This window comes from Schistocerca americana, chromosome 2 (genome assembly GCF_021461395.2).
Source record: "Schistocerca americana isolate TAMUIC-IGC-003095 chromosome 2, iqSchAmer2.1, whole genome shotgun sequence".
Lineage (NCBI taxonomy): Eukaryota > Metazoa > Arthropoda > Insecta > Orthoptera > Acrididae > Schistocerca > Schistocerca americana.
The window spans coordinates 1,097,202,697-1,097,230,694 of record NC_060120.1 but is presented as its reverse complement, the minus strand read 5'-3'; the positions used below and the strand labels follow the sequence as shown (position 1 = coordinate 1,097,230,694).

General features: G+C 40.3%; 1 protein-coding gene across 1 annotated transcript in view; it reads left to right on the top strand.

Moving 5' to 3' along the window:
* Window positions 1–27,998, top strand: part of LOC124594696 (dynein axonemal heavy chain 3) — a 1,186,267-nt gene that overhangs the window by 933,657 nt on the left and 224,612 nt on the right. The window contains exon 53 of the mRNA XM_047133063.1: window positions 16,349–16,540. Within this exon, the coding sequence (XP_046989019.1) occupies window positions 16,349–16,540 (192 nt within the window). The remainder of the gene's footprint in view (window positions 1–16,348; window positions 16,541–27,998) is intronic.

The following is a 27,998-nucleotide window of genomic DNA, read 5'->3' as shown; positions in this document are numbered from 1 at the left end:
AATTATCCAACATAGTGGTAAGTTTTCTAGTGCAATGCTTTACAAAATTATATATTTTCTTTGTTAGGTATTGTTTAACAGCATAGTTTAGATGAAGTCCGTGTCTGGTGTGCATGGATTTTTCAAGAGTGTTTACATCTATTACATTTGCATGCTCAAATTTTCCACAAACATCCTTCATGTCAGAGTTTATCTTAATCACTAATTGATTTACACATGACCAGGAAGTTAGGTCATGCCTCTGTGATTGGTTAATAACTAACACATTCATGTGGATTGTCTGCTGCAGTACACAGTTAAGAGCTATTTTTATTTCGTTGGCTTGATCCCTCAGAACATCGTTCGCACCTCCAAAAATTACCACTTAGTCTGATGGTCCAAAGTTTTTGCAAGAGTTTTCAGCTGGTTTTGTTACTTCCGAAATATGAGCTCCTGGTTTCACGATACCCATGACATTGTAGCTTGGTAAAAGGCTTGACACTCTTTCTGCAATTTGATGACCGTGACTGTTGGTGAGTATAAGGACCTGTCGATCTTTTTTGAACAGTCTGAGCTGGTCTATATTGTTTTGTTCTGTGTTGTTTGTCATAGTGTTACCCGAAATGCATGTTTCTGTATATTTTTTATTGTTTGAAACAGATGGGCACTTTAGACACTTTACAATATGCAAAAATAGAATTTAAAACTAATGAGACTAATAATAATGTTGGCACACCTCATGAGTTTTTTGAGGATCAAATGGGAAAGGGAATAAATTTTCCTAAGTAGTTCCCAAAATTCAAACAATATGGTGAGATACATCCAGCACATTTATAAGGATGTTCTTTAGATCATTACCAAGAAGATGGGATGACTCCTGAAAGATAGATATAATGCTTAGTTATAGTGGACCTTACAAGGCACTATTCCTGGTTGATCCAAATACAGGCCAGGAAAGGAGACTTCACAGTTTGGTACAGTTAAGAAATATATACCACCAGGAGAATTTGCATACTCCGCAAATTCAGCAGAATAGCACCCATTGGACATCTGGGGATACTACTTCTTTAGTTTCTCCAAAGCCATTCCTTCTCTTTACACGTTTCTGTGATCTGTACCTCTTACTATTCTATTTTATTTAATAACTAAATAACATCCTATTTTGTGAAAATAAGAATATAGCCATCAAACGTGCTATGTGGATAACTAGATTTTTTAAAAAATTTATTTGTTTAAAGTATTAATTATATGACGTTTGTTTCTTACAGAAAAAGGACACACACACGTATGTATCCTGTTATGAATAACTGGGATTTTATATTTTTTTTGCAAAGAACAGAACAAAATGACAGGCTTTCAGTTGGTTTCATATGGAAAGTTATTTGTGGGTGGTTGATAAAGATGAAAATAGATGGACTGACTTCTGATAATGACGACTAATGATTTAATATTTCTTTTTCCTTGTTTCACATGTTGTTGTTCTTTCTCTCAATGTTTACCGTACATTTGCTAAGGTTAGTTTTTGGGATTTGTGACAGTAAAGCTGCAAAAAGTCCATTCAGTAGGGAATGCCAAACACCTTCTCCCTCTGGGATCACAACGAAGAACTTTATCGGAAGTGGAAGTTCCTTGGGGGTGGGAGGTGGTAAGGAGTTCTGTCTTTTGGGGCTATCTTCTTTCTTTCTTTCTTCAACCTTAACAAATCTGTTTTTTACTTTCTTTTCCTCCTTCTCCACCAGGAGTACCATTTCTGTCTTTCTCTATTTTCTTGTCCACACAACCTGTTGTCAAAGGATGACCAAAGAGATACACATATGATGATATGGCTTGGACAAATGGACGTAATTTTTATGCTGTACACTTACTATTTATAACTTCAGTACACTGCATGTTAGGCATGTCACATGTTGTGGGGGAAAATAACAGGGGAATGCCCCTGCATACAACATAACAGTCTGAAATGTGATGTACTAACGTGAGCGCAATTGGTAGTAGTAGCGGACATGAAAAGTAGGTTATACTTAAGTAACATAATGTTCCAACACTGTTAGAGGGCATAAATGATAGTTAATCACCTAGATATATATTACAATGTAACAGTTTTATAACATAAATGGCAATGGAGAAACAAAAATAGACTTCTGTTGCCCACCCAAGCAGATTTTGTCATCTGATAAAATTTGTTGAGTCTTCAAAGGATGAGTGTGGCATTTCAGTACTTGCAGTGTATACTTTGCAAAATTTTATTAATAAATTGAGTTGTACATTTTGGTGTGTTATAATTTTAAATGCAAACATAGTAGCAGGTCGAAATTATCCTAAGGAAAGGAAATGAACATGGGAATATTGTTACCCAATGTTATCTGTTAACACAGATGTGGTTTCATACATCAACAAACATATGGGTAAAAGCAGTATTGTATAAGGAGTATTGTGCAGCATGCATTAAAACTGCCGTAAAGACACGTCAGGAGTGAAGGAAACCCTTCCTGTCAGGATATGAGAAATGAAATTTTGCTGTGCGGACAGATTTTATATGGAGAAGTGTGTGGGCTGCTTTAGGTGAGTTGAAGGTGTCGAAAGAGGCTGTGCTATGCCTGAGGTCAGGTGCATTCAAAAAAAGAAATGGCCTGTACCGTATTTTGTGTAGAGGAGTCTGGGGATAGGTATGCTCAACAGAGGTGCCTGTTCCTTCGGTTACGTGAATCCACAGAGGGATAACCTAAACCATTTTGTGGTGGGAAATGAATAGGGGACATTTTCATCTGAAAGGAAGAATGGTTGTACAGTTGCTTCCCATAGGAAGAGTTGAACCCAATTATTAAGGTTCACTCTGACAAAGGGGTATCCAAACTAGTTAGGAACAAACAAATTTATCCTGCAACCAGTGTGTGGTAATCTGCATCCCGTGTATTTTTATGCTCTTAGATCTGAGATATGGATGGTTAAGGATGACATTAAATACATTATGTTAAACCATAGTTGTTATCTAATGTTGTATTTTGGTTTAAATGAAGAAAACACATCTCATGACATTATCGCCTAAAAGCACAGTTAATGTTAGGGAGTGTGTAATGAACGAGCACGAACAGCATGGTGTCCTTAATTACTAGAGATATCTTCCCTGCAAACTCTTTGAGACCAAGTAAAAGTCATGCATGAACATTTAAAGAAAATATTCTATATATGTAATGAGAATAAATGAAATGGTTGCCAAATTGTAATATAGCACCAGCATATTTCATTTAATTGTAGAGAGTGCGTTAAACAAGTTTTGTACAACATCTTTCATCTCAGTGGGGGAATCTGCTATCTAACAAGGGCTATTCATGAGAATGATCTATGTTCCACTGAGGATGCTCAGACTGGCAAAAGAGGGTCATTTCTCTTATAAACATTTTATACAGTGGGAAAAGTACACTGTATGTGCCCTGATATGTGAAGAATGCAGATCGTGCATATGCAGTGATGTAATACAGTAGGGAAGGCGTGGTGTGGTGAGTGTGGTAGCACGAGCTGGACATGGACATTTATGCATTGGTGACACCCCATGAAGGTGTCATGAACATCTCAGAGAAAACAGATTCAGTTTCAGATTCTTTTGCCATTGACAACAGTTACAATAGGCTTTTCCAGTTATAGCAAGTTACATTTACAATCAAAGTATTAAAACTAATATTCATATCACATGTAGAAATCAAGTATCTTACATAAAGCTGTGATCTTAAATATTAATACAGTAGACTCTTGCTAAACTGGCCATTCCTCGCACATATGGGTGCCAGATTAGTGGAAGGGCCAGATTGTTGAGAGTGTTTAAAATTTAGTATAAACACAGAGGGATTGAACTTTATTAAATCAAGAAATACATTCATTCTTACAGAGAACTTAGTCCTTGAGTGTGTACATGCATATTAGTATCACTTCACACTCACTATTAAACATGTCCCAAAGTTTTAGTTGTCTCCATGACAATATGTGGCTTTTGTATGCTTTAACACACAACTGCTCTACAAGCATTTCACTGGTCCTGTCATGTTTCTGATTGTTGCATAATGTTCTCCAGGAAGCATCTCCAGCTTCAGCACCAGCAGTTTGAGATATCCTAATGTTCTCTCCTCCTATGTCCTCTTCTTTGTCAGTTTCATCATAACTTTCCTGCAAGCTTATGATTACTTCTTTTCTGTTGAAGTTTCGTCACAAATAGCTGCTCGTCCAACACTGTTGCCTGCAACAATGGTTTTCTGTGAAGAACCTCAGTTCAGTTTACATCTAATTTCGAGTTTCTGCTTGAGGTCCAGCATAACTTGTTTCCCTTTATAAGGCATCACAATTATCTTAAAGGAAAGCCACAGTTTCAAAGTGTAGAGGAATGTTGAACATTATAGTTAACTAACGACATTGATGCAGACGAAATTTCATTATTGTAGGCGTCATCTCAGGTTGAACGATTATAGGCTGGAATTGTGCTGGATTACTGAGAGGCCGGACTACTGAGAGTTTAGTGTATCAGCTCTGTCCGTGTTATATCTTTCATATTGTAACATTAATTTTTTATTAGCCAGTCATATAGTTTAAGTTCGAATATTTTAAATGGCAAGGATCAAGCAGCGAGAGGAAACTTGTTAATAATTTTGAGGGCATTCACTTTATGGGAGTTTCCTGTTATTGCTAATCTGTACCTTGGAATGCCAATGTTTATCTTATTTCTAGTGTCATGTTTGTGAATTTTTTCCCTGATGACACATTTTTTAATGTTGTTCTTGACAAAGAATGCAGACTCGTAGATTCACAGATTCAATGCTGTTAGTATCATAAGCCTGGTAAAAAGACAGTGACAGTGCTTTTAAGTACCAGCCTGTCATAGTACTAGGACAATTCTTATTTGGACTTTTAAAATTTTTGTGATATGAGGAGAATGAGCCCATATGAGTAGGCCATATATGTAACTGAAAGAGTGCAAAATACGTCATACAGAGATAATTATTGCTGACCATATCTCTTAGTTTCCACATGAGATAGGGCATTTATGAAATCTTTTTACAGACTTGTTTGATATGTTCTTCTGAATAGAGTTTGGCATCAATATGTATTCCTAAGAGCTTGACACATCTATTATCTACATTCTTGGACTAACATAAGCTTTTGGATGCCATGATGCGAAATAAATAACAGTGTATCATCAGCGTAGCAGATAATCAACTGTAGTACACAATGGGGTATGTCATTGACTGTCACAATGGAGAAGAATGGGCCACGGACAAAGTCTGTGGAACACCTGTGCCAATTTCTACTAAGGGGAAGTCTCTATTTCTAATTGAGACAGACAGTCTTCTTGTGTTCAGGTTGTAGCAGCTCTGCCTGCTTTATTTATTTCATTTGGTGTCCTCTGTGTCAATGTTCTGCATTGCTACACTGGCTGAAAAATGGGTTGTGGATTCCGACGCTGACTACTGTAAATAATGTAGCCGACAGGTGCATAGTTGCATTTCACTGTACTTTAATTTCACTGTTCACAACCCCCCCAGTAATGCACAGTTACATGGGCAGTGCACTATTGTTTAACTTTTGATAAACCTCATTAATAGTTTGCAGGCAAACCTTCACATACTGCTGCAGTAGTTTTCTGTTGAACATCTAAGAGCAGTAAAAACCTAACCACAAAGTTCGCAGTTCTTGAAGAATAGAAAGGTACATATGGAGCAGACACTTTCATTGTTTTTACACATGGCCTAAATGTTTAACACTTATTCCACAAGTAAGTTGAAGCATTGTTGTTGATCTAACCAACACAGGTTTCTCGTCTGGAACTCGGCCCTGGACTGACTGTCTTGTGACCAAAAATCAGGCCCTTATATATCATCACAATAGTAGGTGCTGAAACTACACATTGTTTGAAGTTTACTTTACAGAAATTGCAATTAAAACTTAACTCATTAAATAAATTGAATACTTTGAAAAATTGCATCTTTTTAATAGTTTCTTCTACTGCAAGGGTTAAGCCGAATTACTTGTTTAAATCAAGAAATTAACAAATATAAGTATGCAAACAATACTTTGGACAAAACTGTTCATTACTTTGGAATTAATTAAGAGCCAGCTTTGCTAACATGTTTCTGAATAGAGCCAAATACGTCATTTAAGAATACTATTAGTTATTTCTCCATATGTTTATAATTAGTTCAGACTTTATATTTGTTTATAAGTCAACAATAGAATTTAAGTTATGAAAAAAATTACTGATTTCACCCTATAACAAAAGATACTAAATAGGAATAGTCCAAATAAATTAGAAAAATTAAATACATACATTACATAAGCACAAAATTAGATCTGGTAATATTTACTTTAAAACTGAGGACCAGTCTTTCTCTTTTATGAAAATGCAGATTATTCTCATGTGTGTTAATGGTAATTAGTTAAAAGTGAAAGAAAGAATTTTAGGAGGCAGATGGAAAAACAAGAGGGGAAGTAAAAATATCCCAGCTTGCTTCGTCACAAGGTAGGAAAAAATTACTGCTAATTTGGATTTTTGAGTACAATAATAGTATAATTTTGTTAGCCGTATGTTAAAAGAAATGTAATCAAATGCTTTACTTAGATCATATAACGGAAATGTCACTGTCGTCTTATTATCAAAAGCTGTTAAAGTCTGATCAACAATTTCCAGAACAGCTGTCATGGTATTTTTACCTGGCTAAAATCTGTATTGACTGTTGCTAAGGAAATCATGCTTTTCCAAATAAATGGTTAATTGAAGGTACATGAGTGACTGAAATATTTTACAGAATAATGGAACATTTTAACAGGTTTCTAGAAAGTTTCTTACCTGTATTTAATGAAATATTCCCACTTAAAGTATTCCACACAAAGGTGTCAAATAAGCTAAATTGGATCACCGCTGGAATAAAAATATCCAGTTGGAAGAAAAGACAGCTGTACAAGGAGTTGAAATACAACAAAGACCTGGTTTTCATAAATTATGTCAAATGGTATAAAGGCTTATTTAAAAGGGTAATGAAGCTGCAAAAGAAATGGCAAATAATAAATACAGCTTGGCTCATAAAAACAAATCAAAGGTAGTGTGGTCTGTCGTAAAATGAGATGAGAACTAAAAGCAAAGTTATCTCCAGAATTAAGGTGGGAAATTAAACTATAACACATCCTGCTCTGATTTCAGAATCTCTTAACAATTTTTTTTATAAATGTATCAAAATCAGTTGCAGATGTAGATGGATATACCGAAAAGTACAGTTAGGTCAGAAGGCAGAAGAATGCTTTAAAAAATGGAATGGAATACCTATTACAGTAGTTAAATCAGCTGCCAGGATAATAGCTCACTCCCTTTGTTCAATAATCAACGAATCACTCGAAGAAGGCCACTTTCTAGACACCCTGAAGCTTGCAGAGGTAAAACCTTTGTTCAAAAATGGCTCAAGAGAAGATATGGGAAACTGCTACTCAATCTCTATTCTCCAAATTTCTTCAAAAATATTTGAAAAAGTGGTAGTAATGCAAATCGAAAAATTTATAGAAAAATCAAATGTATTGTCAGATAGTCAATATGGCTTTCAGAAAGGCAAAAACACAATAGATGCCATAAATGAGTATGTGAAAAAAATTTGTTCTGCGTTATGCAAGTCCAACAAAGTTGCAGGATTGTTCTGTGACCTCATAAAAGCAGTTGATGGTGCAAACCATCAATTGCTCCTCTATAAAATGGAAAAATATGGAATTCTATGGCATGCTGTAGAGTGGTTCAGGTCATACCTCACAAAGAGAAAACAAAGAGTAGTTATATAATCAAGCAAGGGAAATTTCTTCTCTGAATGGATGATTATTTCACAAGGCATTCCACAAGGCTCAATTCTGGGCCCAATTTTATTCTTACTTTACATAAATGACTTGCCACTAAACATAAATTCACTCTCAGTTTTATTCCCTGATGATACGTGTGTTCTCATCAAAAGCAGTCACTCAGAACACATTCTCTCAACTTTCATAAACCTACTAGACAGTTTAGAAAACTGGTTCCAACTAAATGTGTTAAAATTGAATACTGGAAAAATGCATTTACTACAGTTTAAAACTAAAAACTCTAAGATAAATGAAATTCATATTACCTGCAGAAACCAGGAACTGAAAGAATCAGATTGTGTTAAATTTTTAGGAATAAATGTGGACCAAAATTTATCGTGGTCTTCACATATAGAATACTTAGCAAATAAGTTAAACAGCCTGACCTTTGCTATGAAGATTTTGTCATATTCAACTAGCATGGAGATAAGAAAATTAGTTTATCACAGCTATTGTGAAGCTGTTTATGACATTATCTTTTGGGGTAATACAAGTAAAATAATTAGAATATTAAAATTACAATAATCAATTGTTAGAATTATGTGTAACTCAAGACCAAAAGGATCTTGTCACCCACTGTTAAGAAATCTGAAAGTATTAAGTGCCCGCTGTTTGTACATCAATGAACTGATTATTTTTGTATACAGTAACTGTACGTTATTCACAGATGACAATTTTAAGCATCGCTACAGCAGTAGGAATAAGACAAACTTCATGCTTCCTACTCACAGTTTAAAGTTATATGCACAAACCCCAGCATATATGGGCAAGAAAATCTACAACATGCTAAAAAAGAAACAAATAAACAGCATGGAGCTAGGGCAACTGAAACCAAAGATGCGCAAGTTATTAGTGGAGAAATGTTATTACTCCATAGAAGAATTTGTGAAGGGTGACATGGAAGTCTGAGCAAGGAAACATCATCTCTAAATTAAACTTAGCAGTTTTCTGTCAAATAAATGATGGTAAAATTATGTTCACTACATAAACACTGTTGTTATATATTACTTCGTAATACATATAAACTGGAGTGTTGTATTATTGTTTTTGTAATACCATATATACAAATTGTAATTGTTATGTAAATGTAATGTTGACGAGTCCCGAGTACATCAGATCTATGATTTGAGTTTGTATGTTATGGGATAATAAAAATTCTGATTCTGATTGAAACTAGTTGGCCTTAGCAGCCAGAGATTGTAGTCATGTGTGTGTGAGAATTGCATTTGTGTGTGTGTGTGTGTGTGTGTGTGTGTGTGTGTGTGTGTTTTGTTTATTTCCAATGAATGCCTTGTTGGTCGAGAGATTGCTTTCTGATGGTCTTTTTTTGTGCCTATCTGTGACTCAGCATCTCTGCTATGTGGTAAGTAGGAACTATCCTTTTCATAGTATTGTAATATTCCATTGTAGATTTACAGTGTTTAATTATTTTTATCAATGCTTTCTTTCTCAAGCAAACATTCGTCTTAATGCGGCATATCCAACTTATGCACACTGTAATTGTCTAAGTTGGAACTGCTCAAATACTGAAAAAGAATTTTCGTCATTGCTCTTAGTCTTGGTAGAGACCACTCCCAGTACTACTTCATCATGTCACAAGCTAAATTCTAGAGACACATCACTTTTGTCTTTCAAAGGTATAACTTGCTTAATACCGTGCTGCACATTTGATTTCATAGAACTATATCTGAGATCTTATGACTAACAACGGCCTTTCCCAATCTGTTGATGTATAAACTATGTGCCATATAAAATCATCTTCCTAGTGTGCTTTTATCAATGTATATTGTTTTTTAAAGCCTCTGTATACATATTGCCCAGTCTTTTCCTTTTTTTTATACTTCCTTTTTCACACAGGGCCACTTGTGCAGGTCGTGGCATAAGGGTACAGAAAAAAGTGCTCACATTCATGTTTCTGAATTTGTGCAGCCTCTGTTTAAAGGAAAACACAATATCTTTTGGATCATTCTTTGCTATGTCTTTTGTCCCTGCAAGAAAGACAAAAGAATCATTATCGTATAGCCCTGAGATTTTTTTGTGGCTGATTACAGTTGCTGCCTTGAAATTTGTATCTGGTTTTACAATGCTGTTGATTTCACATCTACACATACTTCAAAGTTCAGAGGCAATTCCTCACGCATGGCTATCAGCATAAATGTCAATATTGCACATACTTGTTGAGGTGAAATAACTGTTGTTTGGTGTATAATCACTAGTGGTACCTGCAGTCTTTTGAATCACATATTCCAAGTTGTTATTTTTGTCAGTGAGAGACAACAATACCTAAGGAGAATATTTGATAATCAGTTAATGAAAATGCCTACTGTTCATAATCCCTTTATGCTGGCTATTATTTGACTGTGAAATACCACCCTGTTTCATATTGTCTGCGCCATCTTCGATCTTGCCATGCAATTCCATGCTGTTCACAGTTTTTGCACTGTCCATATTATAAAATATTTGAAAAACAGTGTCATTCACTAAATATTAGTGTCTCATGCAGTCTTCAGTGGTTTTCATTTTATGTCTACTGTTTTTATATGGCATTTTGTCCACTTTTCTGAGTTGTTTGTACTACCTTGCAGAAGATTTGCCGAGTCTTGCATCAATAGTGACTCAGTTTCTTTCTTTAAGAAGTTTTGAGATACCCAATAATGAGTTGCAGACTTGTAATTCATTCTTTTAATTTCATAATATCGTCTTTACACATTGTACACATTTGCTGTTTCACTACCCAATTCATGATTTTTTACAATGATCCTTTATGAACTTTCAATCAGGCCACCATCTGGGTCACATGTATGTGAATGGACATACTGCCGCGTAAATGCTCAAGACAAATGAAGATTGTAAATCTTAGATCTCAAGTCAAGTTCAAAGTTGTCACATGTATTCACCGATGTATTCGAATTTGTGAGTTACTGATATTTGACGACTGTTTTGGAAAATGCATAGTCACAGGTAACTTAGACCACATCACTCTAATAGGTCTGCCACACAGTGTCCCCTACTAATGGTGTTATAGTCAAGTCGCTACATGCACGTGCGCGCGTGCCCACACACACACACACACACACACACACACACACTCACACACACACACACACACACACACACACTAGAAAGGGAAACATAGCAGGCCATCACGTTGCATTTGCTTTAGTTATTCTCTTCAAAATTCTCAGAAAACAAAAAATTTCTCTGTTTTCGTACAACTAATACATGTCCTGCACTAGGGAACCAAAATGGAGTGTTAACTGGAGAATTTGTAACTTCTTGTGTACTTTGTTACCCTTGTGTGTGTGTGTGTGTGTGTGTGTGTATGTGTGTGTGTCATCCTTACCTCATAAATACTTTCTGGTCATCATTCTCGAACTTAATAACTTTTGTGGTCCTGCTATGTAGTGCCATATTTCCACGCCATAGGCCTTCTTCAACTTTTGGCAACATGCAGGTGCTGGAAGAGAGCTTCAGTCTGTCCAAACTACATAAGCAGTTTGTGTCAACTCATCTATATTGTACATGCAGTGTTTATCTCGTGCATCTCCAGTTATGATAATGTATGAACAGCTTTATCTTATTTCATAGCTCATGACAGATTACAGCATACAAGGTGCATTCCATAAGTAACGCGACCAAATTCATAAAAAAATCATTTATTGAATATATTCACACAAATATTCAAAAATTTTCAAAATAGCACCCTCTTGCGTCGATACACTTCTGCAGGTGGTGTTTCCATGCCTGGAAGGCCTCCAGGAATATCTTTTTCAGAATGTCCTTTAAAGCTGATGTAACATCTGCCTGGATGCTTTCAATCGTGTCCCAATGTTTCCTTTCATGACTCCTTTTAACCGAGGAAACAAAAAACAGTCAGCAGGAGCCAGGTCAGGACTGTAGGGAGGCTGGGGTCTCAGTCCTGGCCAGGCAGTCGTTGACAATGAAGGGGCTGTGACTCGGCGTATTGTCGCTTTGGCAGTGCGAGACCCTCCTTATCAGTCTTTTGAGCGCTTCCAAGTAGAAAGCTGAGTTCACTGTAGTCCTGGTAGGTACGAATTCATGGTGGACAATGCCTCTGATGACAAAGAAGCCAATGAGCACGGTTTTGATCCTGGACTTGCTCATGCGTGCCTTCTTGGGACGGTCTGACGATGGGGTGTGCCACTCTGAACTGCCTTTTTGTCTCAGGGTCATACTCAAAAATCCATGACTCATCACCAGTGATAACTGAGTTAAAAAATGAGGATCATTTTCACACATTCACAACATTTCTCGTCACTGAGGCACTCGCATATGCTTGTGTTCATTAGTCAACACTTTTGGGATGAGTTTGCAATCACACACATGCGTCACATTTTTGTCGACTCGTGCGGTCGACGGCCGTCCACTGCGAGGTTCGTCGGTGATCTCCTCTTGGCCCTACATGAACGACTTGTGCCATCGGAAAACTTGTGATTTGGACAAGTAATCATTCCCAAAAGGCATGCCGAAATAATGGAAACATTTCGGTAGTGGACTTCCCAAGTTTAACACAAAATTTGATAGCGTACCATTGCTCTACAGAATGATCCATTGTGCTGTGTTATATAAACTCAAAACGGGGTTGACAGAAATGCACGTCTTGACTCTCTAGCAGCTCGCAGCTGAATGAGACAAAGAGTGCTTTGAGGCTAACACCCCCCTCCACTTAGCCCAGCTAGTTACAACACGCTGTGGTGTACCGTTGCGTCAGAAAAAAATTAGTCGCATTACTTATGGAACGCATTCTGTATACATGTATTGCTTTGCCGTAAGCAGACAAGAGAATGACAATTCTTAAAGTGATTTTTCTGTTGTTTATGATTGTTTAAATTCTTGCATGCACTGTTTTGCTCTGTGACATCCAAGTCACCATAATGGCCAAGGAACATACACTCCACCACAGATGGTGCCACTGTGCCTCGCTGATATCTGGAACTGACATGACTTACACTTAAACTGCATTCATAAAACAAATGCACACAGTCGGATGTTCTATGATTAACAGCTACATAAACTACAATTCCCCCCCATGAACCATGGACCTTGCCGTTGGTGGGGAGGCTTGCGTGCCTCAGTGATACAGTAGGTGCAACCACAACAGAGGGGTATCTGTTGAGAGGCCAGACAAACATGTGGTTCCTGAAGAGGGACAGCAGCCTTTTCAGTAGTTACAGGGGCAACAGTCTGGATGATTGACTGATCTGGCCTTGTAACATTAACCAAAACGGCCTTGCTGTGCTGGTACTGCGAACGGCTGAAAGCAAGGGGAAACTACAGCCGTAATTTCTCCCGAGGACATGCAGCTTTACTGTATGATTAAATGATGATGGCGTCCTCTTGGGTAAAATATTCCGGAGGTAAAATAGTCCCCCATTCGGGTCTCCGGGCGGGGACTACTCAAGAGGACGTCGTCAACAGGAGAAAGAAAACTGGCGTTCTACGGATCGGAGCGTGGAATGTCAGATCCCTTAATCGGGCAGGTAGGTTAGAAAATTTAAAAAGGGAAATGGATAGGTTGAAGTTAGATATAGTGGGAATTAGTGAAGTTCGGTGGCAGTAGGAACAAGACTTCTGGTCAGGTGACTACAGGGTTATAAACACAAAATCAAATTGGGGTAATGCAGGAGTAGGTTTAATAATGAATAAAAAAATAGGAGTGCGGGTTAGCTACTACAAACAGCATAGTGAACGCATTATTGTGGCCAAGATAGACACAAAGCCCATGCCTGCTACAGTAGTACAAGTTTATATGCCAACTAGCTCTGCAGATGATGAAGAAATTGAAGAAATGTGTGACGAGATAAAAGAAATTATTCAGGTAGTGAAGGGAGACGAAAATTTAATAGTCATGGGTGACTGGAATTCGTCATTAGGAAAAGGGAGAGAAGGAAACATAGTAGGTGAATATGGATTGGGGGGAAGAAATGAAAGAGGAAGCCGCCTTGTAGAATTTTGCACAGAGCATAACTTAATCATAGCTAACACTTGTTTCAAGAATCATGAAAGAAGGTTGTATACCTGGAAGAATCCTGGAGATACTAAAAGGTATCAGATAGATTACATAATGGTAAGACAGAGATTTAGGAACCAGGTTTTAAATTGTAAGACATTTTCAGGGGCGGATGTGGACTCTGACCACAATCTATTGGTTATGAACTGCAGATTGAAACTGAAGAAACTGCAAAAAGGCTGGAATTTAAGGAGATGGGACCTGGATAAACTGAAAGAACCAGAGGTTGTACAGAGTTTCAGGGAGAGCATAAGGGAACAATTGACAGGAATGGGGGAAAGAAATACAGTAGAAGAAGAATGGGTAGCTCTGAGGGATGAAGTAGTGCTGCCTAGCAGAGGATCAAGTAGGTAAAAAGACGAGGGCTAATAGAAATCCTTGGGCAACAGAAGAAATATTTAATTTAATTGATGAAAGGAGAAAATATAAAAATGCAGTAAATGAAGCAGGCAAAAAGGAATACAAACGTCTCAAAAATGAGATCCACAGGAAGTGCAAAATGGCTAAGCAGGGATGGCTAGAGGACAAATGTAAGGATGTAGTGGCTTGTCTCACTAGGGGTAAGATAGATACTGCCTACAGGAAAATTAAAGAGACCTTTGGAGAGAAGAGAACCACTTGTATGAGTATCAAGAACTCAGATGGCAACCTAGTTCTAAGCAAAGAAGGGAAGGCAGAAAGGTGGAAGGAGTATATAGAGGGTTTATACAAGGGCGATGTACTTGAGGACAATATTATGGAAATGGAAGAGGATGTAGACGAACATGAAATAGGGGATACGATACTGCGTGAAGAGTTCGACAGAGCACTGAAAGACCTGAGTCGAAACAAAGCCCCGGGAGTCGATAACATTCCATTAGAACTACTGACAGCCTTGGGAGAGCCAGTCCTGACAAAACTCTACCATCTGGTGAGCAAGATATATGAGACAGGCAAAATACCCTCAGACTTCAAGAAGAATATAATAATTCAAATCCCAAAGAAAGCAGGTGTTGACAGATGTGAAAATTACCGAAGTATCAGTTTAATAAGTCACAGCTGCAAAATACTAACGCGAATTCTTTACAGACGAATGGAAAAACTGGTAGAAGTGGACCTCAGGGAAGATCAGTTTGGATTCCGTAGAAATGTTGGAACACGTGAAGCAATACTAACCTTACGACTTATCTTAGAAGAAAGATTAAGAAAAGGCAAACCTACGTTTCTAGCATTTGTAGACTTAGAGAAAGCTTTTGACAACGTTAACTGGAATACTCTCTTTCAAATTCTAAAGGTGGCAGGGGTAAAATACAGGGGGCGAAAGGCTATTTACAATTTGTACAGAAACCAGATGGCAGTTATAAGAGTCGAGGGGCATGAAAGGGAAGCAGTGGTTGGGAAAGGAGTGAGACAGGGCTGTAGCCTCTCCCCGATGTTATTCAATCTGTATATTGAGCAAGCAGTAAAGGAAACAAAAGAAAAATTCGGAGTAGGTATTAAAATTCATGGAGAAGAAGTAAAAACTTTGAGGTTCGCCGATGACATTGTAATTCTGTCAGAGACAGCAAAGGACTTGGAAGAGCAGTTGAACGGAATGGACAGTGTCTTGAAAGGAGGATATAAGATGAACATCAACAATAGCAAAACGAGGGTAATGGAATGTAGTCAAATTAAATCGGGTGATGCTGAGGGGATTAGATTAGGAAATGAGACACTTAAAGTAGTAAAGGAGTTTTGCTATTTAGGGAGTAAAATAACTGATGATGGTCAAAGTAGAGAGGATATAAAATGTAGACTGGCAATGGCAAGGAAATCGTTTCTGCAGAAGAGAAATTTGTTAACATCGAGTATAGATTTAAGTGTCAGGAAGTCATTTCTGAAAATGTTTGCACGGAGTGTAGCCATGTATGGAAGTGAAACATGGACGATAACCAGTTTGGACAGGAAGAGAATAGAAGCTTTCGAAATGTGGTGCTACAGAAGAATGCTGAAGATAAGGTGGGTAGATCACGTAACCAATGAGGAGGTATTGAATAGGATTGGGGAGAAGAGAAGTTTGTGGCACAACTTGACTAGAAGAAGAGATCGGTTGGTAGGACATGTTTTGAGGCATCAAGGGATCACAAATTTAGCATTGGAGGGCAGCGTGGAGGGTAAAAATCGTAGAAGGAGACCAAGAGATCAATACACTAAGCAGATTCAGAAGGATGTAGGTTGCAGTAGGTACTGGGAGATGAAGAAGCTTTCACAGGATAGAGTAGCATGGAGAGCTGCATCAAACCAGTTTTAGGACTGAAGACAACAACAACAACAAACTACAATTTCACTTGTTATCATCTTTTGTTGACATAAGAGGGGGAAAAGAGGAACGTGTTATTCCTAAGAATCCCACGTTACACCACACGGTATAAATCCTCGAATTTTGTAGTAAATACCGTGAATAGACTTTGTGGTTATGTTGGCTTTCAGTGATTCTACTGCAGATTTCTTTTCTTTGCACAGGCTCTCTCTGAAGAGATTCAAGCCAAAGAAAAGGTGGCTGCAGCAACAGAAGCAGAAATTGATACTGCAAGGAACCAGTATGTGCCTGTATCCAAACATTCTTCAGTCTTATTTTTTTCCATCTCTGAACTTGCAAATATTGATCCAATGTACCAGTACTCATTGGTATGGTTTTTAAATCTTTATGTCCAGGTAAGTAATAATACAAAATTGTACACAGAAACATAAGTAAGTGGCAATACTAGTAATAAAACACACCTTTGGAATCAGTCATATGTCAGGAAAGGTTTTTTTGAATGGCAGTAAGAGCGTGTGCATTGAGGGTGTAAATGCACATTGGAGGTGGCATTGACAGTGACAAGCAGGGCAGTGAAGGGACAGGAAATGTGGACAGTTAGTATTGAGGACAGTTCCTGTCTTTTGTGAGTGGAGGTAGGTTGCAAGTAATTTTAGAAAGTATGGTGTTGGTTAGCAGTGCAGGGAGCTGAGGAGATTAGATAAAACAGTGCTATTAGATACTTGTGTTTATGCTAGTTAGGTGTTGCCTTGACAATGTGGATTTTTCCCCCCTCTCTCTGCACTAAACAGGAGATGCTGTGCAGTAGATATGTTCATTTAAAAGGAGACTAAGCTATTGGACAGAGGTCTTCCTCACACTTAGGAAAAACACACACACACACACACACACACACACACACACACACACACACACACACACACACACACACGGACACTGCTATTTCTGTGTACTGAGGCCTGACTGAGATGAGTAGCTATCTCAGCTGGTGTGGGTAGTGTTGTAACAAAAAAGAATGTGATTGGTGATAAAGAGGAAGGGCCAGCTGGGAGTTGGGGGTGGATGCTGTAGTAAGCAGAGACATGGTGGGGATGAGATGTTGGGCTGGTAAGTGCCAGCGAATGGAAGCTGTATTGGAGGGGGGGGGGGGGGGGGGGCGGCACAAAAGTGGCAATGACTATACATACATGTGCCTGTGGCTACAGAATGCATGCATGAGGCTTGAATGGGAGCTGGTAAGAGATAGACACAGGTGGAAGACAATGACTATTGGAAGTTTGGATCAGGAGGGTCAGAGAAACGAATGCCTGTGTTAGGACTGGAGTGGATAATAGTGGGAGGATGTGTGGGACAAGTCTTGTATCGTATTCTGCTGCAGGGATATTTGTCACAGTCTAGCGATGTAAGGGGTACCAAATTTGTTATAAAAGTCAGTAAATTACTCAATGGACAGCATTTTTCAGTATAGGTATTTCGTTCATTCCGAGCAAGTATTGATTCGTGATGTCATCGTCTAGACGCGAGTTGACTGTAATCTGAATCCATTTTAGCAAACTAATAGTTTCTTTCAGGCGACAAAATTTTATTGATTATGAAATACCAGTTGTTGAGGTTTATTCAGAATGGGAAACGTTAATTAGTAATTGCAGACCATAATTTATCTGTTTAATATAAAGGTTTTTTGAATTTTGTGTGTTTGAGAAAGTGTGAATTTATGTGCGGCTTTCACTCTGAGACGATTTATCACTTAGAGTGCTAAAAGTGCACGTGTACAGCTTGCTGACTTGCGTGGTGAATTTTATTTTTTGTGATTTTGACCTGAATGCAGCCAAATCCAGTTTCATTTATTCTTTACAGGAGATAAACACATCATGTTATTTCAAAAGAGTCGTTTAGCCCATTAAGGAAATCTGGAACCTGTGGGCTCGATTTGAAATACGTTACACACTAGTGCGTGATTGAGCTGTCCAGTGAATCGCATACAATAGTTGCAAATGCATTTGGACTTAATGCACAAAGTTGGAAATTAATTTTGAGAGAAGTTCTGATTTCGACGAAAATGAACCTAAGGTTTATTCAAAATATCGAGGTTCTGTTTTAATTGAGACACATATCACCTCGTTGTTCACATTGCTAGCAACACTGTAATGCAGATTAATTAATTCATTAGAACTATTTGTGATGTAATAAGTCCCATTATACATACAAACTGTTACACGAAATTTGCTGACCACATGAGAGTATGAGAGTGATTTTATTTCCAGAAATGCCAATAAACCAGTGGTTTCAAAAGTTAAATTACTAACTGTTGTGTAACTTCATTGATTGTCCCACTCCACTACTGAACGTGTTGTATCGTGTCTCTTCATAAGAGATCTCGAGAAGCCGGGATAAACAAGAAACAAGAAGAAGACTAAAGAAGAGGCATCGGTATAATGGGACAATGGATTGGGGGACAGGTGATTAGAGGTGAGCAAGGATATTGCTTACATTAGGTGGGTGGTGGAAAACCACTGTAGGATCGATGGGAAGGATAATGGGAAGGATATTTCTCATCTCAGGGCACAACAAGAGGTAGTGGGAACCCTGGAAGTGGGTTTGATTCAGTGGCTCCAGTTCTGGGTGGCACTGAGTCACCAAAGGAGTGCTGCTTTTTGACAGGACAGTGGGTATGTGAGGGATTGCAGGTGGCTGAGTCGAACAGGGGCAGGGGATCTGTTTCTGAAGAAGTTGGAGAGGGTAATTATTAAAGGCTACACGTAGATGCTTGGCATGTAAAAAGGGACTGTTCATCACTGCACGTGTGACAACCACAGGTGGCTAGGATCTGTGGAATGGATTCTTTGGTGTAAAATGGATAGCAGCTGTTGAAGTGGAGGCATTGTTGGAGGTTAGTAGGTTTGATGAAGACAGGGGTACTCATTTAATCATCTGTTAGATGGAAGTCAACATCAAGGCAGCTTGCTTGTCAGGCAGGGAAGGACCAGATGAAGTGAATTAGGGAGAAGCTGCTGAGAAGTAATGTGGCTTGGGTGTCTTCACCATTAGTCCAGATCATTATATCATCAGTGAATCCATACCAGGTGAGTGACATGAGAGTGTGGGTGGCTAGGAAGGATCCTCCTAGATCACCTGTTAAAAGTTTGATGTAGGGTTGTGCCATGCTGGTGCCCAGTGCTGTTCTGCAAATTTATTTGTGGGTGATGCCTTCAAATGATAAGTAATTGTGGGTGAAAATATAGTTGGTCAGGGTTTCCAAGAAGGAAACTGCAGGTTTGGAATCAGTCAGCTGTTGGGAAAGTTTGTTTTCAGTGGCATAAGTGCATGTGCATTGGGGGTGTAAATGCTCATGGAGGTGGCATCAATAGTGATGAGCTGGGCACGAGATGGTAAAGGGACAGTAAGTGTGGATAGTCAGTAGCTGAAATGGTTTGTGTCTTTTAGACAGGGTAGGTAGCTTACAAACAATATTGTGAAGCATGGTGTAAGTAGCAGAGCAGGGAGCAGTAGGGGTTAGGATTACAATAGACTTCTGTGAGAGGGTTGACTTGATCTAGGTATTTCAGGAAGGACAGGAGATTGTGCTAGATTAATTGAATGGGACTACTGTGGCAGGGCCTGTAGGTGGATGTGTCTGACAGCTGGCAGAGTCTCTCTGCTAGTTAATTCTGTTGTCATAAGCTGGATTTGAAGTTTGAGATCACTTTTTAAGTGATGTATTGCATTTCTTTCTGTGGATGTGAGGTCAGTGTCCCTGCTGAAGATTTGGGGAATGATAGCGATGCAAGTTAGAGGTTGGAAGTTCTGGAAAGTTATCATGGGATGATTTGTGGCAACTGTGATTGGATTGTAGACAGCTGGAGGAGTAGATTTGGTAAGACAGGGTTGTATCATGGGTTTAGGTCTAGTCCAGTTGGTAAGGTTGGTGGCAAAAATGTGGTTAGCAAATCCAGCGTGATTGAACGTGGGAGTGGGGCAAAAGCTGAGGCCTTTGGGGAGAACTTATTCTTTTGCAACACTGAGGGTATTGGAGCACAGTTTCATAACTGTTTTTCAGGTCTTTTTATGCTCTGGCTTGTGTAGGGTAGTGGAAGGAAATTCTGATGATGTGACAGATGTAGTAGGCCTACAAAGTATAGCTGTCAGACACATCCAACTACAAACCCTGCTGCAACCAAAAATCCTTGTTCTGTCCCAGAACCTTTCACCTGAGTCACTACACCCCACACTCCTACTTTCTATATGCTTGCTATAACGCATAAATACAATCACCCATTATTGTTTGATACTGCATACATGGGCAGAATGTCCGCCGTTATGCACCAATGCCTGCAGCCTATTACTTCTAACTTATCCTCCTATACAAAAGGCACTAACTGTTTCCTCCACTGACTCGCCGCAGTTCCTGTTCCCTTACCACCTGGTGCCCTGCACATCACTGTCGATGGCACCTCCCTGTACACTTACATCCCCAATGCGCATGTTTTCACTTTGACTGAAAACAACATTTCGCAACAGCTTACTGTCACAAAACCTACAATCCATTCCTGGACGCCACAGCCAAGTGGATTCTCACCCACAGTTTATTTTCCTTTGAAGGCATCATCTACGAGTCTGCAGAACAGCATTGGTCACATGTATGGCACCATCATATGCAACCTATTCGTGGGCAATTTAGAGGAATACTTCCTAGCCACCCACAATCCCGTATCAGAAACCTTTTTCAGATTCATTGTGGACATCTTCACAATAGGGACCAAGGCTGTGGATAGCCTATCCACATTCCTACAAAATCTTGACACCTTCTCCCTCATTCACTTGAGCTTGCCCATTGCCACCCGACAAGATATCTTGCCCGCTGTTGACTTCCACTTCACACATGATTCTGTCAGTACCCTCATCTACTTCTAGACTACCAGCCACCAACAAAATCACCATTTTACCAGCTGCCAGCAATTCCATATCAAGAAGCCCTTTGATGGATAAATGGATGGATGGATGGATTCAAAATCATTGGGCCTCAAACAACTTGGTCATTAGCATCCTTTCAAAGGTTCAAGTTGTTGATGAATGAGTAGTACCCGTGTTAAAATGGAGATCTAAGGTCATATATTAATAGCAACAGCAATACAAAATGTGACATACAAATGTCAGTAGATTTAGTCATACCATTGTCACATGGTAAAAGAATTAATCAAACAGAGGAACTCTTTGTAAGAAGGCTGGTTGATCACGGAACTGAAAAGATCAGCCAGCCACTAAGAAACATATTAAAATCTCCATCCAATTAAATTGGGCAGGAGTCCTGATGCCAAATGAAATGTCAACAATTATCTGCCGTTGGTTCATCATCACCTAAAATGTGGGGGTAAGTCCCTTAGCAGACCAAAGGCTTCCCTTCTAACAAGCATATAAAACACAGGACATCATAATATGATGCAGCGTGAATGTGACTCCACAAACACTCCATTCCAGTGAGTCTTGGCACAAAAGATGTGTGTGTGTCATTGGACAGTGACTGATATAAATGTAAGTGAGGATCACTTTGTCCATTTGTGGAGTTTGAATGGATGTGTACCATGGACAAATAGTCAGTTTGACTGAACACAGTTTGTTGTTACCCACTTCCAGCCACTGCCGTTCCCACTCAGCCAACACTTGCTTTGTCACCAGTGACTCTACAGGCTACAGACGGATGTAAACTTGAGGTGTGGTAGTTTTCTGATAGGCTGCTTTCACTACTCTGTCATCTTCATCATAATCCTTGATTCCTATGAATCCATGGAGGTAGCAGAAGGCCATCTCTTTCTTCTGCTTATGCAGGAGATGGACAGTGTATTGGAGATGAGCTGGAAAAATTTGCTGAATAGCCTGCAGAGCAATAGGGTATCAGTCCAGACAAGATACCTATCTCCACCAAGAAATGCCAGGTGCTCCAGTGCCTCCTTAGCCACTCACAGCTCTGCATAGTATGCTGAGACGCGGTTCAGTAGGCAGAGTTTAGTGACAAAATGTGAGAAGATCCCCCCTGCTTCTATCCACTGATAAAAACTAGCATGTGGTGTGGATACTTTGGTAAATGCTGCTAAAAAAACAGTTTTAAAACTAAAGGTGGAGTGGTGAGCTTGTTGTACTACATCATGCCCAAGTTAAGAATGGGGCTGTCAGTCATCCAGGGAGCAGATTTACTCCATCCCAGCTTAAGAATTGGTATGTCTGATACACCTAGTTGTCCAAGATATTCCTTCTCACATACAAAATAAGGCTCAGTAGCCTTGTGACTGTTAAACCTCCATGCTATGAGAGGTGCAGCTCTGACATTGACAGAAGTATTGTAAGAGATGCACTGCACTTTATTTACATGTCACACCACAAGTAGTTCTCACAAGATGGGTTCTGTAGAATGTGACCGAGCTAGACTGATCTCCTCCCCAGTTCTTATCACTAAGTTGTTTTAAAATGTTTAGGGTCTTTAGGCATCTACATTCCAAGTCACAGAGGTGTGGCAACTGTGTTATCCTCTGATGAAAGACGAGATCTGAGAAATTTATTGGACTTTTAAATTATAAGGTGCTTCTCCTCGGCTGGAGTTTTGGATAGGGAAAGCATTTATGTGAACAATTGAAACAAATACACACTGTTTTTTCTGTGGAGAACTTAGAACTAGTGGTATCAACCCATTTGCCCACCCCATTAAGTGTCAGCAGTAGTTGGCATGTAATAGTCATGAGACTGGAAAAAGGGCACAATATCATAAAGTTATCCACAATTAAGGAATAACTGACTAGATTCCTCTTTATGGAAGAGATACTATTAATCACTATAGCAAAAAGGATAATGATCAGAATTCTACCCTTAGGAACACCATTCCCTTGAGTTAGCACTGATACTGGAAATATCCTCCAGTGGGGAAAGACTGTGACAACATGGGCTGATTCCAGGAAAACCCCATTCATGCAGCTGACAGTAGATGTTGAGCCTACAAATGGTATCACTGGCTTTCTCCAGGTCGAGAAATATACTAATAAACTGCCGTTTGTCTAGGAATGATTCTTATATTGCACCCTCAAATTGGAGAAGATTGTCAAGAGTAGACCAGTAATTCCCAAATTGGAAAAGTCAGAACAATCCCCTGGTTTTGAGAACCCACACTAGGCATTGGTTTGTCATCCATTTGAGGGTCTTTCCTACACAGCTAGTGAGCACAACTTTCCCTTTACTATCTGGAGATAACCTGTTCTTCCCTGGCCTTAGAAATGGGATCAGAGTGTCCTCCCGGCTCAGATCCACATAATAGCTCTCAGCCTATATTTGACTGAAGAGCATAGGAGGAACTCTTTTGCCTCCATTGGTAGGTGTCGTTAACATGCCATATTAAATCCTATCAGGACGTGGAGAAATATCATGTGTAGCAGTTAGTGCTGACTGTAGTTCTCACATAAAGAAAGGGCAATTTTATGGCTCTGGCAGTTGTCTTGTCCATTTTGCTCCATTTGTTCCCTCTGTTGGTGGAATCAAGGACTGATGAAATAAGTGGAAGTGAAATCACAAAAGTGTTTTGCCAATGCCTGTGCTACTTCTGTAGCTGCTGTTTGAACACCAACCACTGTTTAGTATGGCAATTATTGGGCCTGGACGTTCGGTCCCTGATATCTTCTTAACTAACTCCCACACCCTCGCTGCTTGTGTGAAATTGCTAATGGACATTAAAATTTCTCTCCATGCCTTGTGTCTGCTCTCCTAAATGAGTCACCTACAAGTATCTTTAGCCTCAGCGGCTGAAACACTGTGAGGTTGTCTCCACTTAGTCTGTTCCTGAACCTACTTAATGCAGCATGCCAGTGCCTAATTGCTAAATGACATTCCTCATTCCACCGTGGGATGTCTTTTCTTCTAGGTTGGCCATAAGTTGTAAGAATGGGGGAATCAGCAGCAAGGGACATAATACTTGTGTTCTGGTACACCCACACCTGGTTGCTATCACAGTGTGGGAATATGGCCACTCAGCTCTATAGTGGCCAGTTCGGCCAACTGAACATCCAGTTAGGTGGCCCCCATTCTCTGCACTTTAGTCGCTGCTAGATGAAGCCAGATGCGAAAGTGGTCACTGGAGTGTAAACTCGTAACCACTTCCCACATAACAGTACCTGTGAGGGCAGGATATCATAGGATGAGATCTGTATCAGACAGTGACGCAACAGCCATGCAAAAGCACATCATATTCCCTGTACAAAGTAAACAGATGTCCTCTGATAGTAGCAGTCTCTCAACTGCCCGACCCATGGGGTAGACAGTAGAAGAGCCCCAGAGCACATGGTGTGCAATGATATCACCACATAACAAGAATTGGTGGGGGAGTTGATGCTCAAGATCAGTAAGTGCTGTGCCATCATGGGGTTCCTGTGGTGGGATACAGCCTAGCCACCCACGGTTGTAAAAGCTACAGTGATGAGCTGTCTCACTTCAAATATGCCGTGGGTCTGCCTTAGGCCTTCACAGGTCATAACTACCATCTCAAACTTGTTGAGAAACAATAACTGTTCTCTGCAGTCACATGCCATCCCCCACATAGCCGCTGTCTAGCCACAGAAGAGGCCTGTCATGTGACTCAGCACCATCCAGAACTGGAGCAAATGGACCAAATCCTTTTCCTCCCATCATGCCTTGAAATGAGAAATACCCTTTCCACTATTCTCCCCATCACTCCCACAGCGGTATTACACTGCCCAACTAACCTCCACAATACCCTTGTCCATGCCTATTCCACCTGTCTCTCAACCATTGCCCCATGGCACATATACCTGTGACAGGCCCAGATACAACAACTGTCCCATACATCCTCCCACTTCCATCTACTCCATTCCTAGCTCAGGCATTATCTACCCAATCAAAGGTATAGCCACCTGTGATCTACCAACTAATTTGCAACCACTGTGCCACTTTCTACATGTGGATGACAGCTAACATGCTGCTCAAGAGTATATTCTTCCCTGTAATTGACTGTTTCACAGCCTGTACTATCCAACACCAGGTTCTCTGAACTGTGCAAGTGGGAACTCTCCCTGCAGCATGTCCTTCATTTCTCTTCTACATCTACATCTACATGGATACTCTGCAAATCACATTTAAGTGCCTGGCAAAGGGTTCATCGAACCACCTTCACAATTCTCTATTATTCCAATGTCGTATAGCGCACGGAAAGAATGAACACCTATATCTTTCCATACGCGCTCTGATTTCCCTTATTTTATTGTGGTCATCGTTCCTCCCTATGTAGGTCAGTGTCAACAAAATATTTTCGCATTTGGAGGAGAAAGTTGATGATTGGAATTTTGTGAGAAGATTCCGTCACAATGAAAAATATCTTTCTTTTAATGATGTCCAGCCCAAATCCTGTATCATTTCTGTGACACTCTCTCCCATATTTCGTGATAATACAAAACATGCTGCTTTTCTTTGAACTTTTTCAATGTACTCTGTCAGTCCTATCTGGTAAGGATCCCACACCGTGCAGCAGTATTCTAAAAGAGGACAGACAAGTATAGTGTAGGCAGTTTCCTTAGTACGTCTGTTAATTTTCCAAGTGTCCTGCCAATAAAATGCAGTCTTTGGTTAAACTTCCCCACAACATTTTGTATGTGTTCCTTCCAATTTAATTTGTTCGTAATTGTAATACTTAGGTATTTAGTTGAATTTATCGCTTTTAGATTAGACTGATTTATCGTGTAACCAAAGATTAACGAGTTCCATTTAGCACTCATGTGGATGAGCTCACACTTTTCGATATTTAGGGTCAACTGCAACTTTTTGCGCCATTCAGATACACTCCTGGAAATGGAAAAAAGAACACATTGACACCGGTGTGTCAGACCCACCATACTTGCTTCGGACACTGCGAGAGGGCTGTACAAGCAATGATCACACGCACGGCACAGCGGACACACCAGGAACCGCGGTGTTGGCCGTCGAATGGTGCTAGCTGCGCAGCATTTGTGCACCGCCGCCGTCAGTGTCAGCCAGTTTGCCGTGGCATACGGAGCTCCATCGCAGTCTTTAACACTGGTAGCATGCCGCGACAGCGTGGACGTGAACCGTATGTGCAGTTGACGGACATTGAGCGAGGGCGTATAGTGGGCATGCGGGAGGCCGGGTGGACGTACTGCCGAATTGCTCAACACGTGGGGCGTGAGGTCTCCACAGTACATCGATGTTGTCGCCAGTGGTCGGCGGAAGGTGCACGTGCCCGTCGACCTGGGACCGGACCGCAGCGACGCACGGATGTACGCCAAGACCGTAGGATCCTACGCAGTGCCGTAGGGGACCGCACCGCCACTTCCCAGCAAATTAGGGACACTGTTGCTCCTGGGGTATCGGCGAGGACCATTCGCAACCGTCGCCATGAAGCTGGGCTACGGTCCCGCACACCGTTAGGCCGTCTTCCGCTCACGCCCCAACATCGTGCAGCCCGCCTCCAGTGGTGTCGCGACAGGCGTGAATGGAGGGACGAATGGAGGCGTGTCGTCTTCAGCGATGAGAGTCGCTTCTGCCTTGGTGCCAATGATGGTCATATGCGTGTTTGGCGCCGTGCAGGTGAGCGCCACAATCAGGACTGCATACGACCGAGGCACACAGGGCCAACACCCGGCATCATGGTGTGGGGAGCGATCTCCTACACTGGCCGTACACCACTGGTGATCGTCGAGGGGACACTGAATAGTGCACGGTACATCCAAACCGTCATCGAACCCATCGTTCTACCATTCCTAGACCGGCAAGGGAACTTGCTGTTCCAACAGGACAATGCACATCCGCATGTATCCCGTGCCACCCAACGTGCTCTAGAAGGTGTAAGTCAACTACCCTGGCCAGCAAGATCTCTGGATCTGTCCCCCATTGAGCATGTTTGGGACTGGATGAAGCGTCGTCTCACGCAGTCTGCACGTCCAGCACGAACGCTGGTCCAACTGAGGCGCCAGGTGGAAATGGCATGGCAAGCCGTTCCACAGGACTACATCCAGCATCTCTACGATCGTCTCCATGGGAGAATAGCAGCCTGCATTGCTGCGAAAGGTGGATATACACTGTACTAGTGCCGACATTGTGCATGCTCTGTTGCCTGTGTCTATGTGCCTGTGGTTCTGTCAGTGTGATCATGTGATGTATCTGACACCAGGAATGTGCCAATAAAGTTTCCCCTTCCTGGGACAATGAATTCACGGTGTTCTTATTTCAATTTCCAGGAGTGTATTTTTTCTAAATCGTTTCGCAGTTTGTTTTGATCTTCTGATGTCTTTATTAGTCGATAAACGACAGTGTCATCTGCAAACAACCAAAGACAGCTGCTCAGATTGTCTCCCAAATCATTTATATAGATAAGGAACAGCGAAGGGCCTATAACACTACCTTGGGGAATGCCAGAAATCACTTCTGTTTTACTCGATGACTTTCTGTCAATAACTACGAACTGTGACCGCTCTGACAGTAAATCACAAATCCAGTCACATAACTGGGACGATATTCCCTATGCAAGCAATTTCACTAAAAGCCACTTGTGTGGTACAATGTCAAAAGCCTTCCAGAAATCCAGAAATATGGAATCAATCTGAAATCCCTTGTAAATAGCACTCAGCACTTCATGTGAATAAAGAGCTAGTTGTGTTTCAAAGGAACGATGTTTCCTAAACCCATGTTGACTGTGTGTCAATAGATGGTTTTCTTCGAGGTAATGTTTGAACACAATATATGTTCCAAAATCCTGCTGCATATTGATGTCAACGATATGGGCTTGTGATTTAGTGGATTACTCCTACTACCTTTCTTGATTATTGGTGTGATCTGTGCAACTTTCCAGTC